This window comes from Cricetulus griseus, chromosome 5 (assembly GCF_003668045.3).
Source record: "Cricetulus griseus strain 17A/GY chromosome 5, alternate assembly CriGri-PICRH-1.0, whole genome shotgun sequence".
NCBI classification, from domain to species: domain Eukaryota; kingdom Metazoa; phylum Chordata; class Mammalia; order Rodentia; family Cricetidae; genus Cricetulus; species Cricetulus griseus.
Window position 1 is genome coordinate 82,886,962 of NC_048598.1, and position 19,054 is coordinate 82,906,015.

The 19,054-nt window shown below is 44.4% G+C and overlaps 1 protein-coding gene across 1 annotated transcript in view; it reads left to right on the forward strand.

Annotated features, from left to right (window-relative positions):
- Positions 1-8,160: 8,160 nt before the first annotated feature.
- The window catches only part of Tmem178a (transmembrane protein 178A), a 58,903-nt gene continuing 48,009 nt past the window's right edge, over positions 8,161-19,054 (forward strand). The window contains exon 1 of the mRNA XM_027417893.2: positions 8,161-8,560. Coding sequence (XP_027273694.1) covers positions 8,161-8,560 — 400 coding nt within the window. The remainder of the gene's footprint in view (positions 8,561-19,054) is intronic.

Below are 19,054 nucleotides of genomic sequence, written 5' to 3' on the forward strand. Positions count from 1 at the left end.
TCATGTTGGGATTTCCGAAGGATTCCTAAGGCACATGGTGACTTGGCTGGAAAACACTAAGAGACATCTCCCCCACTGCCAGCCCCCTCTCTGACTTGCCACTCACATAATCTAAGGCTCTCCATCACATGCAGGTTGCCGACACCAAATAAATTAGGCAGATGGAGCTCATACATCAACGCCACCTTCTTGGATTCCTTTTTGGCCACCGATGCGTTCCCTCTCTCTCTTTTAATCAGCCTCATAAATCTGACCCTGACAAGGTCCTGCCCATCTCCATCCCATAGTAGGAGGTGAGATGGTAATTTGTCCCCAAGCTTTCATTTGTGTCTCTCCTTGAGTGACCATCAATGCTATGTGGAGCCCATTCATTACAGGGGCTCAGGTGTGACCATGAGGATCATGTGCCAAGGGCTGCCAAACTGGTGACTCCTTCCAGAAGGACAGCATGGTTCTCCAAGCACAGTGCATATCAGATGCTCACACTGGGCAGTGCCTGAGCAAATTCTGGCACACTGAGAGCTGTAAAGAACAGAGCACATCCTGAGCTATTCTTCCAAGTATCCAGTTGTTGATAGGGACTCACACTCAAACTAATGAATACCTGGACTCACCCAGTTTTTCAAGAGATTTATCCAAATAAAGAATTGAAGACAAAAAAGGAGCTGTCTAGGGTACGACCTTGCTCCCTGGGGATGGATGACTATGCACTCATGTTGATTTGAATTTGATTTAATCTTTGTCTTCAGATCTTGGCCATGAGATTCGGGAATGTTGTCCCAGTGTACACAGGTGGAGTTCATAGTCCTCATCCCTTGCTCAGCAGTGAGTGCCTTATGCCTTCTAGGAGTTGCATCTTTGAGTCTGGATGGTGCCTGACTCCATGCCCTTCTCTCACTCCCCTTCCTAAAAGGAAGGGTGTCTCTTTTTTCTCTTCTTATACAGGTGCTGCTCAAGGCTGACTTAATGTCCCCTTGTCCTCTGAGTGCTTCTCTATTCCTTATTCAAGAAAGGAAAAATCCAGATACTTTTACTCATGTAATATGATTTGTGCTTGTAAGACACAGTAGACGTGGGCAGTCATTTCACACAGAGCCCTTTCTAACTCACCCACTCTAAAGACCTTTGGAAGGTGGAGACACCTTATCATGCCCTGGCAGCTTATTTCTGCTGTTCACAAAACATTGTTAAGCCTCCTTTATGGGCCCATAGCAAAGTAGGATATTGAAAGAGTATAATGGGTCCTCACCATTTGGAATGCATATCATCTCATTGCTACTACAGGCAATTTATGTGTTGACGGATTTTATACCAGGCCTTTGTGCTTTTCAGTAGGGTTCAGTCCTTGGAACAATAATGGTCTGACCACAGGATTATGGCCTGCAAAAGTGAGCAGTTTTGAAATATTATCGGTGGAGATGATGAATGATAACAATGGCAACAGCTGTCAATTATGTTAGATGCTCTCTGTGCATTGGCTTTGCATTCATCATGTCCATAAGTGCTTTGAATGCATGGTTTTTAGATTCTTCTAGCATCCTTAAGAAGGAACCCATTCTTGAGCTGGGTGGTGGTGGTGGTGGTGGTGGTGCACGCCTTTAATCCCAGCACTCAGGAGGCAGAGGCAGGAGGATCTCTGTGAGTTTGAGGCCAACCTGGTCTACAAAGCAAGTGCCAGGACAGGCTCCAAAGCTACACAGAGAAACTTTGTCTCCCAAAACAAAAACAAAAAACACACAAAAAACTGTTCTTATCCCAACTTCACAGAGGCAGAACAGAGGCTTGAAATCATCTTTCCTAATGAAACTCTGTATTTCTTCAGGGTCTCATTGCCTAGACCTCAACCTCTCAGCTTTTTAAAGCCATCCCTCCCTTGAACAATCCCATTCAGTCCCATGAACTCAACCGTCAATATGCAATTAGTATATGTTGACATCACTAAATCTAAACCTTTAGTTTAAATGTTTCTCACCCCCTCTGCTTGGGAACAAACCCAGGGCCTTGCACATACCCACCAAGAAAACATTCCCCCATCAAGCAACCCCCCCCCACACACACACAGGCTGCTTCTCTTATTCTCAACTTCACACATCCAACTGCCTTTTCCACTGGGCTTGCTAAGTGCCATCTTAAAGTCAACATGTCCAAAACATTTTTCTGCTTCTTCGTCCAAGTGCTTTTCTCCTCCAGTCTTCCCCTCTGAGCTCATGGCAAACTGTTTGGAAATTCACACTGAGAAAGTTGCATGTTCCTTGATTCCTGTTCCTCATGTGCATTCACAGTGATTCTATCTATGAGTTTGACCTCTATCCTGATATTCCTCTCTGTTTTGGCTGCTGCTTCCTTGGCCCATGTGCCAATGGCCCCTCCCTTGACTAGACAGTTGCCCCCTGGCTGGTTTCCCTGCCTGATACTTGTCATCCCTGGCTCCCAATCAACTTCATGCAGAAGCTTGAGTGACATTTAAAAACATGAATCAATCCATGCCCTTTCCCTGCTTAGAACTCTTTAAAGATTTTCTTTTGATTCAAGTCTAAGCCCCATGTATGGTTGAACTTGACCAATGTTGCAATGTCGTCTCATAATTTAGCCATAGCCATTCCTCATTCATCCTTCCCTCATTAACTATTCTGTAGCCACAACACTCTGTTTTCAGTTTCTTGCTGATACAAAGTTCTTTCCTGCCCTGGGGCCTTGTGCTTTCTTTCTGTTTAGAAGACTCTCTCCCTGACCTGTAGGAACTCTGCAAATAGTATTGAGTAAACGAAGATAATAGGTTGCCTCTTTTAATTTGAATATAAATAACAACAATGAAAATGTGTCACTAATAAATTATAACCATTTGCATCTGTGACATCTACATTAGATGTTCATACTATGATGGATGTAGGGAAGAGGAGGAAGTGGGAAGGATGTGGTAATCATGTGAGGTAGACATTTATAGTCCAGTTGTTCAGAATTACGTATCTAGGAGGTTGGGTAACAGCCGTGAAAGAAGGTTTGTACATCTGAGAGAATAGGTAGACATTTGGAAAGCCTGGCTCTTTTGTCTATCTGGGAAGCATCAGAGACATATGACTATAAATTGGAGGGAGTGGACATCCTAACTACAGCCCAATCTGCTTTGGTTGTCAGATATGGCCCTAGAGAACAGACTCGAACTCTGATGTCTGCTGCACACACAGTTAAGGTGGTGAATGTACTTAGGTATGGCGATTAATGATCCACCATCTGCTAGCACATCTCATTTTGAGTGGGACTTAACATGGGTATGGGTTTCTCTGAACACCCCCCCACCACCACCACCATATGTGCTTAAAGGACCCAAAAAGGAAACAGCTTAATCCAGGAGTGTGAAAAAGAATGGTGACATTCTGTGGTGTGTCAGTGAGATGAGAAACTTATCAGGCACCATCTATTTCAGGGGGTTTGTGGTATTTTGTGGTTTCAGGCATCTACTCCGTGACAAAATGGCACTGTCAGGATGACTTTACCACACGGGTGGGATACAGAACAGCACCATGGTGTGGGTGCTGCTTCTAAAATAGACCTTTGGGTTTGCCCTGAGTTGGCCCAGAAGAAAATACTTCTTCTCTTCCAAGGGCCTGAGATGGCGTTGATGCCACATGGCTTACCCACTTCAGAGTGGAAACTTCTGTCTCTGGGCTAGGTCTTTCTCTTGTCCTTGTTTGTACCTCTGTGACATCATTTGTCCAAGCTTGTCCCTCTTCACTGCCTCTTACACTTCTGGTTTCCTCCTCTACCAACCTAAAGCTTCCTGAGGGCGTGCATAGACTGTGTTTTCTTCATCCTGGAAGAATCCAGTGAGACCTAGCACCAAGACTTACATTGGAAGTGCTGAATATATCTTGAGTTAAAATAAAATTGCTTCCAGAGAAAAACTTAAAGATTCCTCAAGTATTTTTAGAAACGACATATTGTAGATCAACAACATAATTGACTGCATCCTTACATTAAGTACTGAAAAAATGTGTGATATTACCAGGGAAAAGAAAGCCTCCTTTCTTTGAGAGTTGGTGCCTAGCTTTGGTTAAGTGACATGGTCTTAATCCATGTGTTCACAATAAGGAAGGATGGTACTTGGAATCTTGGCACTAATACAAAAAGGTGAAAGTCTCAGAATATTTATGGCCAGCAATGTTAGCTTTGCATTGATATGTCAATAAATCATTGTCATAGCTCTGGGATGTAGGGGTGCGTGTGTGTGTGTGTGTGTGTGTGTGTGTGTGTGTGTGTGTGTGTGTGTTAGACCTTTTTATAAGGAAAGGTCAATGTAAAGAACTTCTGATTCTACGAATAAATATGATCAATATCATATAGCACCCAGAAACTACGGCAAGTGTGTTTGAGGAAGGCAAGTGATTTGTTTACTAAATATTTAAATATGGCCAACACACTAGTTGGGGCATTTAAATGCTATGGGAATATTTCACAGTAAGAAAGAAGGAATATGGTGGATTTTTCTCTCCACCCATAAGAGTAGGAAACGCAAGGTGAGAGAGGTAGACATTGAGGAGGATGCTTCTGGCAACAGTATCTGTACTAAATTCAGCAAGGCTTGATCCTGAAATTTGGGGAACCAAGGAGGATACTGCCGTGCCAATCCAGAGGTGAGGTGCTAGAGGCATGGCAGTTGCTAGAGGGACAACATCAAGGATGGATATAAATGACACTTGCAAGGAAAAAGCTTCGAAACTTTGAGAATTCTGAAATACTGAATTTAAGTGGCTTATATGAATTGTCAGCAGGAGAGAAAAAGAGATTGGGCCGGGCAGCTAAAATGTGGACAAATACAAACTTGAGGTTTGGATGTATTGTGTTCAGTGCAGTGAAATTCCCAGGTGGAACTTCTCTAGATTTCTCTGTCACTTCAAGACCTAGCTGTTTGGTGAAGGGTGCCCTGGGGCATTTGATCTGGAAAGAGCAGAGGCAAATTTGAGACAAGTGAGCAAAGCAAAGCTTGAAAATGTTGAGGATCCAGCACAGCTAATGCTAAGCCCTGCCTGTGCTCTCCCTGGATGTACAGTCTTTCATTATCTTGACGATGGGCCCAGCTAGATGTCCTCATACCTTAACTACATCCTGGCTCAGACTCCTAGTGCCATCTCTCTGTAAGTGACCAGAGTGTAAGAAGCCAGTAGAGTAGTCTAACTAGATGACTTAAAGATGTGGCAAAATGCTTGTTTTACAAGTCCAGAAACACTGAAATTTCCAAATGTACTAATTGAACATTAATCAAAGAGTTATAACCCGAATGCAATGCTAATATTGCTGATACTATTCTCTTGACAAAATTTAATCCATCCTTGGAGAACCAACTCAAATGTCTCTCTGCAGCCGACCTGACTCCCCCTTCCCCAGGCAGTTAGTCTTTTTACCATCTGCGTTCCTGCAACACTTTGTTTATAATTCTGCTACAGTATTTACCTCTCGAGCTGTGCATGGGTCCTTTTTGTGCCACCAGACTGGAAACAACATGAAGAAGGGAACTGTTTTCTCATCTCTGTATTCCTCACTCTCTAACAGCAGTGGTTGGTGGGTGATAATTCATTGTTGGGAATATCCAACAGAGGGATGTTGAAAACGTGGACGAAGCAATGTGCAGTTGCTGTAGCAAAGCCAGTGTACACATCACACGTCACTTTTCTATGATGCCGTTAATGCAGAACCAGCAGAGGCAGCACTCTCATTACACACTGCTGGCCCATATTTGTAACGTGTGACATTTTTTATGAAATACTGTCAAAGGCAATCCATCATTGACTAACCTTTAGATTATATGCTGGGGTTGATTTTAAGCAGAGACATAAATGAACCCCAAGGATGACACTAGTTTCTAAGAAGGGTATGATCAAAGAGTTCCACCTAAGGAAACGAGGCAGAACACTGTGTTCTTTTAAGTCACATAGCAATGACTGAAGGGGGTTTCTGCTATCTTTCTTCAGTTGGGGATGGGATTGTTGTGATGACGATCACGTGACTATGAAATGTAGCTGAGTATTTGTGTCTGTAGTACATCAGGGAGGACATGATAAAGGGATAAAGACACACTAAAGAGCTGACAACCTTTAAGACTCTCCAGATTTGTAATAACTATCTTGACAGACTTCTTTTCAATATTAAAAGGACACAGAGCACCCTAAGATAATTTCAGATGTCAATTGGGCTCACACTTAAAGGGACTCTGAATATCCGGAAAGATCTATGATCTTACACATATTATAGAATATAAATAAAAGAAAGCCTTCTAAGTCCCATCGCTTCTATGTAAATCCTGCTAAGATGCCTCTGCCGGGTTTCTTGTTTCCTGTTAAGGGAAAGCTGATTGTGAAAAGAACACTAAACTTGTAATTCTTTGTCTTCCTTAATTAGACCCAGAGCTCACCACAGTTCTTGTTGAAGCTGTGAGAAAAATCCAAGCAATAATTCACATTGGCAGGTCAGCAGAAACAGACACGAGGGTCTGATATGACCAAGATTTGCTTAAGGGATCTGTGAATTGAATAGCTCAGAAGAGGGACAAACAGCAAAATATCTTCTGAAGATGTTGAGCATAAGCAGTAATGAAAATGAACCTCAGCAGCTTCTCCTGCCACCTTTACAGATGCCATTCCATAGGAGGCAGATAAATCACCTTAATATCAATTGATGTGGGGGCACTAATTAATAAGTCCCATTAAATCACAGAGTAATGACATTTAGCATCTAATGAATGCCTCATAATCTCTGGAATCATTAATATTTCATAGCACCAGAATGTAAGGATAGCTATCCTGGGCTCATACAGCGCGGTTTTCTGTCTCTGACATGGCCCTAAGGGCGCAGGTGGGACAAGGGTATTAAACCTTGCCATGCAGACTATACACATGTGTCATTCACTCTTAGTACTTTAGTCCTAAGGATTTCTCTTTTAGAAAATAAGAGCCTGCCTGCCATTCTTGGGGTGAACATTTGTGACTTGAGAGCCCTGGAAAAGCACAGAGCCTCAGATGTTGACTGGTGTGGCACACTGGTTTGTTGTTGACCCTCGATGGCCACCAGAGAAACTTGCACGGGAGAAAATCATTACTTTGATTTATCATGGCGTGGGGGTGGAGGGGCTTGCTTTATTCAAAGGCAATAATCACTTGGCAGAGCAGGTGCCACTGCAAGGCCTTATTGATCCAGGAGGCCAGCAGTCACTCAGGCGTGGAGCTAGCCCACGAAAAAGAAGTCCATTTCAGAGCCAGCAGAAATGAAGTGGGCGGGTATTATCTCTGACCATGGTTCTGTGGCTCCAGGGACACTGGGCGTCTTCTTGCAAAAGAAAGACTGTAAGCAGAGAGATGCTTCCAGGCTGTCATGAGCTGGTGAGAGGGGGAAGCCTGTCTACAGAACTAGCTGCCAAGGTCTCTGAGGCTGGATCCTTCAGGGATCAAGAAATGAGGCTCGCTGCCCTAAGATCAAGATTCTGAAGTGTCAAAAACGCCCACGCTTAAGAAATTGGATGGGATTTGCTCCTGGGGGCAAAACGGAGACAGTGATCAAAATCAACTTGGACAAGAGGCAAGATCGAGCCTGATGTTGGTGGATGTCTTGTAAGGTCGTGGGAGGGACAGAGGGCCGTAGGCGGTCTGAGCAGGGGTAGGTGCAGGGAGGCTTGGAATCCAAGACAGGTATATAAAGGCAAAAGAAGCCAGGGACGCAAAGGGCCAGCGAGAGTCGGGAAAGAACGCCGGGGAGAGTTGAAGAAAAGTAAGGGGAAAGTAGGACGGGCATAAGAGGAGAAAAGGATGGGAGAGAGCTAAGCGAGGACCGAGAGCAGAGGTGAAGGAAGGGAAAGAGGTCTGGACAGTGGGGGAGGACCGCGGGAGCTGGAAGCAGGGAGAGGGACGAGGGGCGTAAGCGGCGGGGGGCGGTGGAGTGCGGGGAGCCCGCTAAGGGGGGAGGGCGGGAAAGTGTGAGCGGCGCGGGAGGGCGCGGGGCCGGGCGGGAGGAGGCTACCGCGGGGGTGAGGCGGGCAGGCGGGCGGGCGGGCTGCCGTGGGAGGGAGTGCGGGGCAGGTGGCGGGGAGGGAGGCGCGCGGCGGAGCGCCGAGGCCAAGTGCATTGTGTCTGGCGGCGGCGGCGAGCCCCGGCGGCTGCGGCGGCCCGGGAAGCCATGGAGCCGCGGGCGCTCGTCACGGCGCTCAGCCTCGGCCTCAGCCTTTGCTCCCTGGGGCTGCTCGTCACGGCCATCTTCACCGATCACTGGTACGAGACCGACCCCCGGCGCCACAAGGAAAGCTGCGAGCGCAGTCGCACGGGCGCCGACCCCCCGGATCAGAAGAACCGCCTGATGCCGCTGTCGCACCTGCCGCTGAGGGACTCGCCTCCCCTGGGGCGCCGACTGCTCCCCGGTGGCCCCGGACGCGCAGACCCAGAGTCCTGGCGCTCGCTGCTGGGGCTCGGAGGGTTGGACGCCGAGTGTGGCCGGCCGCTGTTCGCCACCTACTCGGGCCTCTGGAGGAAGTGCTACTTCCTGGGCATCGACCGGGACATCGACACCCTCATCCTGAAAGGTGAGCGGCGGGCGCGCCCCGCGTCTCGGCGAACGCACGAGGAGCGCAGCCTGGGCTTCCCAGGGGCGCGCGCGGGTCCCTCTGGTCGCCTCTCCATTTGCCGCGCTCCGCTGCCCCGTGCATTTTTCACCCTTCCTGGCTGTCTCCTCTGCCTCCCTTCCCCAGTTACTCTCTCTTCTTTTCTTTTTCGCTGTCCTTTGCTGCTGCCCATCTTTCTTGCGTTTCCTGGACTCTGCTTTACCCCTCACTGCCGTCTCTTTCTCCCCTCTCCCTCCCCGCCTGTGCACCTGCCTGACTTTGGATATACGTGTGGATTTTCTTGACGATGTTCCCAGGAAGGGTGACAGCCACAAAGACTGATCTTTCTCAACTAGGTTCCTTCCCTCAAGTTGCATTTTCCTTTGAGAAATGCCCTCTGGAAAAGACGTGGTGCAAACCCAGAGCGGCAGGGGGCGGGGAGGGGGGGCTTACTCATGTATTGTGGTGCTGGTGTTGGTTGGTGTTGCATTAAATTGAGGTGGCCACCTCATCCTTGAGGGTTCATGGTGAGCAAAGAAGGTCTGCCCTCCGAACATGCCAAGTTCAGGGTCTGTTTGGATTGAACTTTACAACCGTAATTCACCAGTGAAGGCCCCTAAGACACCTGCTTTATTGATTATTCAACCTTCCTGATGACCCCACCCTCCTCGGGGTCTGAGCAGTAGCTGAGGAGTGCCATGAGCCAAGTCCTTGAAAGTAGTCTTGGGCACAAAGACTCTGCACTTCACACTCTTATGATTGTGACACTTTTTAGGGCTGTCTTTATTGCTCCGTTATTAAGCACTGGGTTGTATAGCATCACTTCGCTTCTCTGGAATCTATGCAACACCTAGATGGTGTATGTAATCAGATAGTTGCAATCTTTTTTTTTTTTTTTTTGGTAAATCCATGCATGTAAAAAAATCACGATGAGAATCCTCTTTTGTGGAGCTCCCATTAACTTCTAGCTCAACAGAATTTTTATCTCCTGAATGAAAAATAAATAAACTTCCTTTCCTTGGACTCACTGCTCCCAAAAGGAAGTCAGAAGTCAGGCCATCTTAAAAATGTAGAAGCAACTGAACAGATGTACATTGAATTGCAGCTTGCCATAGAACCACGTGGAAAGGAGCGGGTTAATAATGTGCTGGCCTTCCCCATTTTGTTCATTGGCATAGTCTTCATTTCTCAAACATGTCAATTTCCTCCTTCCCATGGCTAGCCCAGCTGGGGACTGCCATTCCAAATCTGTCTGTACATGGAAGGACTCCAGCAATTTGGGGGGCAATTCGATACAGTAATCTTCCTTTGAGAAGCAAAACCTTTTTCTCTTCTGTTCCAACTTGCATCTGAATCGGACTACTCTTCATGAAGGCACTGCATAATTAATCCTGATAGTAGCACAGTACATGAACAAACTGTAAAAGCTGTTTGTGGAGGCTTGGTTATGGAATGCTCATTTAGGCAAGGCAATTTTGAAAGTTAAGCTGTGTAGTCTGTCTTTGGAAATGGCAGAATTGCATTTTCCACGTACTCTCTGTGCCTAGAGTATTCCATTGCATGCAATTTGGATGGCGTGTAGTGTCTGAAACAGCAGGGCAGAGTCTAGCCCACAGCAGGAGAACTCCCACGGGGACGCTCCAGGATACTTGTGGAAATATGCTGGTTAGCTGAGGTTTCCAGCTCCTAGAGTGTGCAGAATCAAATAATCTTAGAAGTGGAAGAATGTGATTAGAGGTCAGTGGATCCAATCTTCCAACCCACTGTTCTAACCCCTCTACAATTTCTGACAGATGGCTGCCCAATACAGTACCAAAGCAGCAGAACTCGAATGCTAATTAAATGAATTAGATTGTTCTGGCCATGAATGTGACTTTTAGTTGAAAAAAATTACCTCACATTTATACTATTGATCATTGTTAGCTAAACCTTTGTGTCGAACACTGAGACATTCTGGTCAGTCAGAAAAGGAGTCCCATACTGGTTCTGTTACTAAATCCCAGTGTGTTTTCTTGCACAATTGTCCAAACTTACTTGGCCTTTGCTTTTGTTGTCTCTGTCTATGAGCTGACTGTTCTTTGGAGAATTTGCTAGATCTGAGATGTATCATTGTTTTAATAATAACAATGTAAATTTAGATTCCTGGAAAGCTAGTGAACTGATACTGTTAGGGAATGAGGAGCTAGGAGCAAAGGATGACACCACTATTGTGGGATCAAAATTTATTGGGGGATGGAGAGAAATGTACCTGGTACTTTCAACAATATTTTGCTACTCATCCACATTAGGCTGGTTGAGTAACTCTTCGGGGTCTCAGTGCCACCTCAGGGAAATGAAAGGACACATATATTTCATTAAAATTCCGATTCTGTGAATAATCCGGAAAAGGGAAACCATGCATATTTACCTGTCTTGAGCAGATGGTTCTTGCATCCATACTAGGTAAACACTGTTACTGTTGTTTTGGCACCTGACATCAAGTGGCTGTGGTGTGACTTTTCTGAATGAGCATAAAACACTAGAAATTGTCATCACATGTAGCTAAAACATTTATCCAACTAAAGGCTCAAGTTCTGCTTCTTACTTTCCTCTCTGAATGATCTGATGGCTCTTACAACCACTTCTAAATTTTAGTTATTAACAAGCTGACTCAGGAGAGGCAGGGGTCAGAATGGGGGGGTCTATGAACTTTCTGGTATATTTTGTGAACTTTTGAGACAAAAATAAGTTAAGCTTTTAACCTGTGGACACAGAGGATAAAGGTAGGATTAGGCAAAGGGTGCAAAGAGGGCAACAGAAAACATTTGCTCACCAGAAATAGTATTTCCTATTCCTGAAGACCCTATACATATTTTTGATGCATATGAGTTAGAAACATACCATGACAGACTATTTTAGAATCAGTACGTGTAGACTCCACAGTAGTAATCTACCCAAGAGAAATCACACAAACAGAAAAGCATCCATCTCAATGATACAGAGATTTGGGGAAATAATCAGATTCTGATTTTTGTCCCTTTTTTAATGATTCTAGTTAATATTTATCTAGCCCTTTCTTTAGAAGGTTTAGGTTGGACCTCCAAGCAGAACCTTCAACAAGAATGGATTTTTTTCTCCTTCCTTCCTTCTCCTTCTTTTTTTTTTTTTTTTCTTATTTGAATATGAGGTCACATGTAACCCAGGCTGGCCATCAACTCACTAAGTTGCTGATGATGACCCTGAACTTCTACCTGGAATCTTTCTGCCTTCATCTTCCAGGTGCTGGGATTACAAATGTGCACCTGTTTTTAAAGTGCTGGGGATCAAATCCAGGGCATGCTAGGCTAAACTCTACTAGCTAAACTCCATCCCCAGCCAGAGATAATGTAACTGATAAGCCTTCCAAGGATCAAGACTATAACCCTGAGCTGATTTTCCAAGCCAACCATGAGCTATTCCCCAGCAGTTTGAACACAATGTTTCTCCAGCATCAAGTTCTCCCTGTCTGAACCAGTCTCTCCAGAACCATCTTGTTCAGTTGGTGTGCTAGTTGGTCCTTTATTGCTTTGACAAAATGCCCGAAAAAAAACAACTTAATGGAGGATTTATTTCAGCTCCTAATTTCTGTTGATGGTTGGTTGGCTAGTTCTGCTGTAACACAGGGAAGTAGAAACACCATGGTGGAAAGCTACTCACCTCGCAGTGGCTAGGAAGCACATGAGAGCACACCCTAGTTGATCTAATTCCTCCACCCCCCTAGTTTCCACTTCCTCACAAGTAAGGAATCCATCAATGATCCAATCAGCTCCCCAGATCTGCATCTCCAAACATGGCATTAAGTACATGGATTTATTCTAAGGGGAGTGGGATTCATGGTCAAATTGTAGTGCCAGGATAACAGGAAATCTTTTTTTTTTCCATTTTTAAAATGTAAATTAGCTAAACACTGAACTGAACAGGAATTCAGTTGCAGAGAAGGAGTGATGGGTAAAGGGGTCCAGAACAGGCTGGTGAAATCCACAGAAAGAGCTGGCCTGAACAAGGGGGAATTCTCGGTCCCCAGACTGATAGCTGGGAAACCAGCATGAAACTGAACCAGACCCCATGAATGTGGGTGTCAGTGAGGACACCTCGGAAATCTATGGGGCCTTTTGTAGTAGATCAGTACTTATCCCTAGCATAGGAATTGACTTTGGGAACCCATTCCACATAGAGGGATACTCCCTGAGTCTAGACACACAGGGGTAGACCAGGCCATATCCCAAAGGATATGACAGACTCTTAAGACCCCCTATGGAAGGCCTCACCCTCCCTGGGGAGCAGAAAGGGTATGGGGTAGGTAGGGTGTTAGTTGGGGGTGGCAGAGGAGGAGGGGAGGCAGAGGGAACTGGGATTGACATGTAAAATAACCTTGTTTCTAATTTAAATAAAAAATGGAGAGAAAGAAAAAAAAGAAACAAGCTTGTTTAACATGTCAATCTCAGTTCCCTCTCCACCCCGTCCTCCCCTGTCCCCCCCCCACTAACACCCTACCTATCCCATCCCCTTTCTGCTCCCCAGGGAGGGTGAGGCCTTCCATGGGGAATCTTACAAGTCTGTCATAGCATTTGGAGCAGGGCCTAGGCTCTCCCCCATGTGTCTAGACTGAGAGAGTATCCCTCTGTGCGGAATGGGCTCCAAAAGCCCATTCCTATGCTAGGGAGAAGTACTGATCTACAACCAGAGTCTTCATAGATTTCTGAGGCCTCCTCACTGACATCCACATTCAGGGTGTCTGGATCAGTCCGATGCTAGTTTCCCAGCTATCAATCTGGGGTCCATGATTTCCTCTTTGTTCAGGTGAGCTGTTTTTGTGGGTTTCACCAGCCTGGTCTTGACCCCTTTGCTCATTATTCCTCCTTCTCTGCAACTAAATTCCAATTCAGCTCAGTGTTTAGCGGTGGGTGTCTGCTTCTACCTCCATCAGCTGCTGGATGAAGGCTCTAGGATGGCATATAAGCTAGTCATCAATCTCATTATCAGGGGAGGGCATTTAAGGTAGCCTCTCCACGGTTGCTTAGATTGATAACAGGAAATCTAATCAAATGCTTTAAAAAAGTTTACACTGTATTTCTTTAATATACTTTCCAATTCAGTTAAAAACACACCAAAAACTTATATGTAGACGGTATTACTAGAAGACTTTGTAACACTTTGGGAGTTCTTTTGGGTCTCACTCTAAGCTGTTTTTGCTTGTGTGTTTTTGTGGTTCTGACTTTTTTTTTTAGATCATTTTATGTGCATGGGTGTTTTGTTTGCTTGCATGGTACACACATTTGTCTATGTACCATGTACATGCCAGTGGTGTACAGAAGAGGGATTGGGACACCTTGGAACTGGAGTTACCAATGGGCGTGAGCCATCCTATGGGCATTGGAATTGAACCCTGGTCCTCTGGAAGAGCAACCAGTGCTCTTAAACACTGAGCCATCTCTCCAGCTGTCATTGCTTTTTTGGATCCAAGAAAGCTTTCCTGGTAAAGGGCTAGTTCTGAGAATATACAAATCAGTCACTTCTTCCTAATCAGATGAGAGGTGTGGAATAGTTGAACCAACCAAGTAGGCACTTGAATAGGATGGTTTTAGTGCACTGGGCTTTGGGCTCCTCTGTGCCATTGGGAATGTGGGAGGGTTGAAAGAAGATTTTATGTATAAAAAAACAAAGAAAGGTTAGGTCAGTGGGTGTGGCATATAAGGTCTCAGAAAATAGACAGTGACCTAAAGGTAGTTCTTAGTTCATTTAGTCACCATTCATTTATTTACTCAAGAAATAGATCATGAAGTGTCAGGCATTGTCTAGATGTTGAAGACACACAGAGAGTTGAACAAAATGGACAAGTCCCTCCCTTCTTAAAAAGGCGTTTCAAAAAGTGGAGTTTGTATTTTCTAGTGGATTACACAGTAGCTACTCTTAGTAGGTTGTGGAAGATTACCTGACTAGTGTGGAGAGCACTTTGGGAGAGCTGACAGCACTAGTGAGGAAATGACAGAAAATACCGTACAGTGTGATGGAGTGTCGAGCCCTGTGGGGACTCTCTGACTTCCTGTCCAAGTACCTGTCCTGCAATAGTACGGTGAGCCAGAAGGGCAGATGGAAGGCCCGTCCTTTGGGAATGTTGCGTGTGCATTCTTTCAGTGCCTTGGAGCATGTACTTTAATAAATAAATATTGGTGAGACCCGTGAATACATAGGAATTGGAAATGGTCACTGGGCTCTATTGGAAGTTCTAGCTGTTGTATTCACTTTAACTTAGCATTTTTTTTCACTAAGAACTTTTCCTAAGAACAATTAACATAACTTTTCAAATATATGCACTTTGTACATGTAAATCAAATTCTGATGTGATACTCTGCCAACAATAAACAAAAGGAAATTTAAAGTAGCATTTTGCTTTTACTAAATTAAAAATGACAAGATTTCAGAGATAGGGAGATTACAATTCTATGTTTGTCATGTTAACTTGTGAAAATCAGTGGGGATTGCATTGAGACTTGAAGTAGAAATATGTCCTAATGGTCTTTGAAGCAGTCAAATGAGATAAACAGAGATATCAAAGACAGTGAGTGGTACATAAATACTTTGTCATTTTGCTTCCTGGATGAAAAGGAGAGAGAGAAAGTGTTGGCAAGAATTTACTAGGCCATCTCTGCTTTGTGCTAATGATGTATCTGCTCCCCCTGTTGCTTATTCTTTAAAAAATTAATAGTCTGTACAGGACCCACCAAGTTCTACCTGACACAGAAATAGATTGATGACTTTCTTCAGCTCATTTGCAGACCAAAGTATCATTTGTGTGGGAATAATTATCTACCAAGGGCAGATCTACCTAGGGAAGCCGAGTGGCCTGCACTCTTTCTCCTCCTTGACCTAGGAAGTCACAAATTGTTTTCAGACCTTGCCTTAGATAGTGCTGGCAAGGGGGTTACTGAGTTTTAGGGAGTCTATGGTTGGGATGAAGAGTGTTCAAGAGCACCTGCTGGTCTTCTAGAGGAACCAAGTTCCTTTCCCAGCACCCATGCAGGGTTGCTTACAACCGTGTATATCTCCAGCTCCAGGGGAGCCAGTGTCCTCTTTTGGCTTCAGTGAACACCAATACACATGTGACACATGCATGCATGTGCGTGTCCATGTGCATGTGTGAACTCCAGTTTCGGGAGATCCAACACTCTGGCTTCTGAAGGCACCTGAACTCATGCACATGCTGTACATAAACTAGTACACACACACACACACACACACACACACACACACACACACACACACACACCTTTAAAAAGACCTTCTTTATATCTCCAGACAAGTGGTGTCTGAGATGTTTTTGAGAATATACTGTGATGCTTATCTAAATATAATTTTCTTATTCACTCAGAATCATGTGCAAGGGTTGCATTAGTACACGCATCATAAAGCAAAGACAAAAGCAAATTTTGAGGGGGGGATAGTATTAAAATGGTATAAATAGAAATTTTTCTTAGTCACCCCAATGCCTCCCCAAAAACACATTTTAAAAACGGCTTTTCTTGATGCTCATTAGTACAGCTACTCCTCTCTTCTGGGCAGAGGGAGGAGAGGCTTGCTTATCATGGTTGAAATTTATGCGTGCTCTCCCAGGATTCTGTTATACCACACACATCTATCTTGTGCAGAGGAGAGAAGATGCATTTTATTTCCACATCAATTCTGACATTAGGCACAGTATTAAATGAGCCCTTTTGATTAAACAACTGCTACTTCATCCTGCACAACTCTTAATGACTAGATTTGTAGTTTCATCTTGTCCCACAATGCTCGGAGGCTGAGCATGCCCCAGTGTGATGCTCTGTTTCAACACATTCTGTCACCAAAACTCACGAAGATTATTTGGAACAGGAATTAAATTCTTGCTACTCTGCCATCCAAAGAAGGGACTTGCTTTCATGCTTGCCTGTTTGTACACAGGAAATATCTTTGAAAAGTCATTTACAAACATAAGTGTCAATGGTGCTTTAAGTGGTTTGTGATCAAAATTTCCAGAGCCACTGACATTTTCCTTCACTGTGTCCTGTGGATAACATTTAGGGGGAAAATGGAAGCTGTTTTTTTTTTTCTTGCTATGTCATAGAAAGTTCACATCCAATTATACCTGACTTGTTGTGACTTATTTTTTTACCCCTTAGCTACTGATTTTTCTTCATCAGTGCTTGCAAAGAGCCCTCCAACTCCATCAGGCAGGCTGCTCGTAATTGCCAGTGTTCTTGATTGCTGCACAGCATAAGCTTTTGTTGGAGGAGCATCTGGAGTCACAGAGACTCCCTGTGTCACTGCTAATCATGAGGTCCTAAGGAATGGGAACATTGATGATGGGATGGAGGTAGATCTCAGGGTTTTCCCAACAGGACCAAGAACAGACTCCATTCCATTGTTCTGAATACCTGCAGTGCCCTGGACCCTGGCTTATCAGCCTGTAATGACTGGATGTCAGATTCTCATTGCAGATTATTAATACTGGGACCTCTGCCAAGCAAGCTGTCACCTCAGATAGTCTGTGCCATTGTTCCCTGAGCTCACCTGTCTTTTGTCCATCTTATCATCCAGAGAAAGTCCACTGTCTTTCTATGATCTAAAGTGGGTGAATGTCTTTGGTCTGTTTTCTTGTATGGCCTGCTGGTTTCAAAGAATAAAAGTAATCAGACTTCATCAGATCATCTGTCCTATATCTCACCCTCTTCTAACAGCAACCGGTGGGATGGGAGGGGAAAATTGAAAACAAACCAACTGGAAGACTGGCAGATCATACAAACAGCAAATATGGCTCATTTGAAGCAAAACATTAGCTCATTATTTTGATGATAAAGATAAGGTCATTTTAACCATGTAGATCTGCCTTAGGCTTCAAAATATTTGGTTTTATTCCTCTCTCTCTCTCTCTCTCTCTCTCTCTCTCTCTCTCTCTCTCTCTGTGTGTGTGTGTAGGAGTTTTTGTGAACCGTGTGCATAAATACTGGTACCTTCAGAGACCAGAGGGTGTTGGAGCCCCTGAAACTGGAGCTACATGAGGTTGTGGGCCACTTGATGTAGGTGCTGGGAGCTGAGCTTGGGTCCTCTGCAAGAGCACTAAGTGTTCTTCACCCCTGGGCCATCCCTACACCTCCAGTTACTGTCTTTAAAAAACAAAACACTGAGTATTGATATTCATTTGTAGCTGTGCGTAGCTTTTGGTAAAAAGCTTTTGAAAATCAAAATAGCGGCACTGTGACTAGAGAACAGACTTTATCTTCCAAACCTGGTAAAATTTATAGCGTCTGTTTGTTGGCTTGCTCACGGGGTTTCCCTGTGGTTAAAAGTGATTGTGGTAATTAATCTGCTTTATTGCAAGTTTTAACTAAAAGGATGTAAGTGAACTTCTTGAAGTGTGAGCATCGCTTTCGGAGGTGGTGAGGCAGACAGCTTTTGTTCTCAGTGGAGTACGGGAAAGCAACATGCTGCCTTGTCTTTCCTGCAACTCAGCCAGTTGACTGTAGACCAAGCAATCATGTCATGGTGGGGAGACCCATCAGGGAACACACCAGCAGTGGGAAGGGAGAAGCATAAGATCTGTATGTTACTTTCTCCTGTTTTGAATTGCTGAGGACGAAGTGAATCACTTGCTTGGTGTTCCTCAGAGCTTGAATTTTCTAAAAACATTTTGTTCATAGTTTAAAAAAAAATACCAATCAACTCTCTTTCCCCTTCACAATCTGAAGGGTTTCTGTGCCTTTTGGTCCCTCAACTGGAAAAGAGATTCCAGAAATTCTTGAAGTGGAAAACTGTGAGAAGATTCTGGAAAGCTTGATTGTCTCTGTAACAGGATGCTCACCTGCAAATCAGCCATGATGCTGTAGTACTTAGCATATATCTGTAGCCATGGCAGGACAAGTTGGGTAGGAAATCAGGGGCGGGTTGAGGGGGGGAGGGCTCTGTTTGCCTGGAACCTCATTTCACTACATTTTAAAGAATTTTCAATCCAGTGTGGAATATGTGAGTATTTGCCTCATTCAAGAGTCAACCCCTGTTACTGTGGACGGAAGTTTCTGTCCCACAAAGTCCTGAAGGCCTTTAGTGCCAAATAAACACACAGAGGCTTATATAAATTATAAACTGTTTGGCCTATTGTTCAGGCTTCTTACTAGCTAGCTCTCTCTTAATTATTAACCCATAACTATTAATCTGTGCATCTCCACATGGCCCTATCTTACTGGAGAATGCCTGGGTGTCCTACCTTCCCAGTAGCTACATGGAGTCCCTCAACTCTGCCTACTACCTTTCTTTATTCCTGTTTGGATTTCCCACCTGACTAAATCCTGACTGTCCATTGGCTGAAACAGCTTTATTCATCAACCAATAAGAGAAACATATATTCACAGCATACTGAAGGACATTCCCCCATCATGCTACCATTAGAAGAAAAAAAAAAAAACTATTTTCAAAAATAAGTGGTTT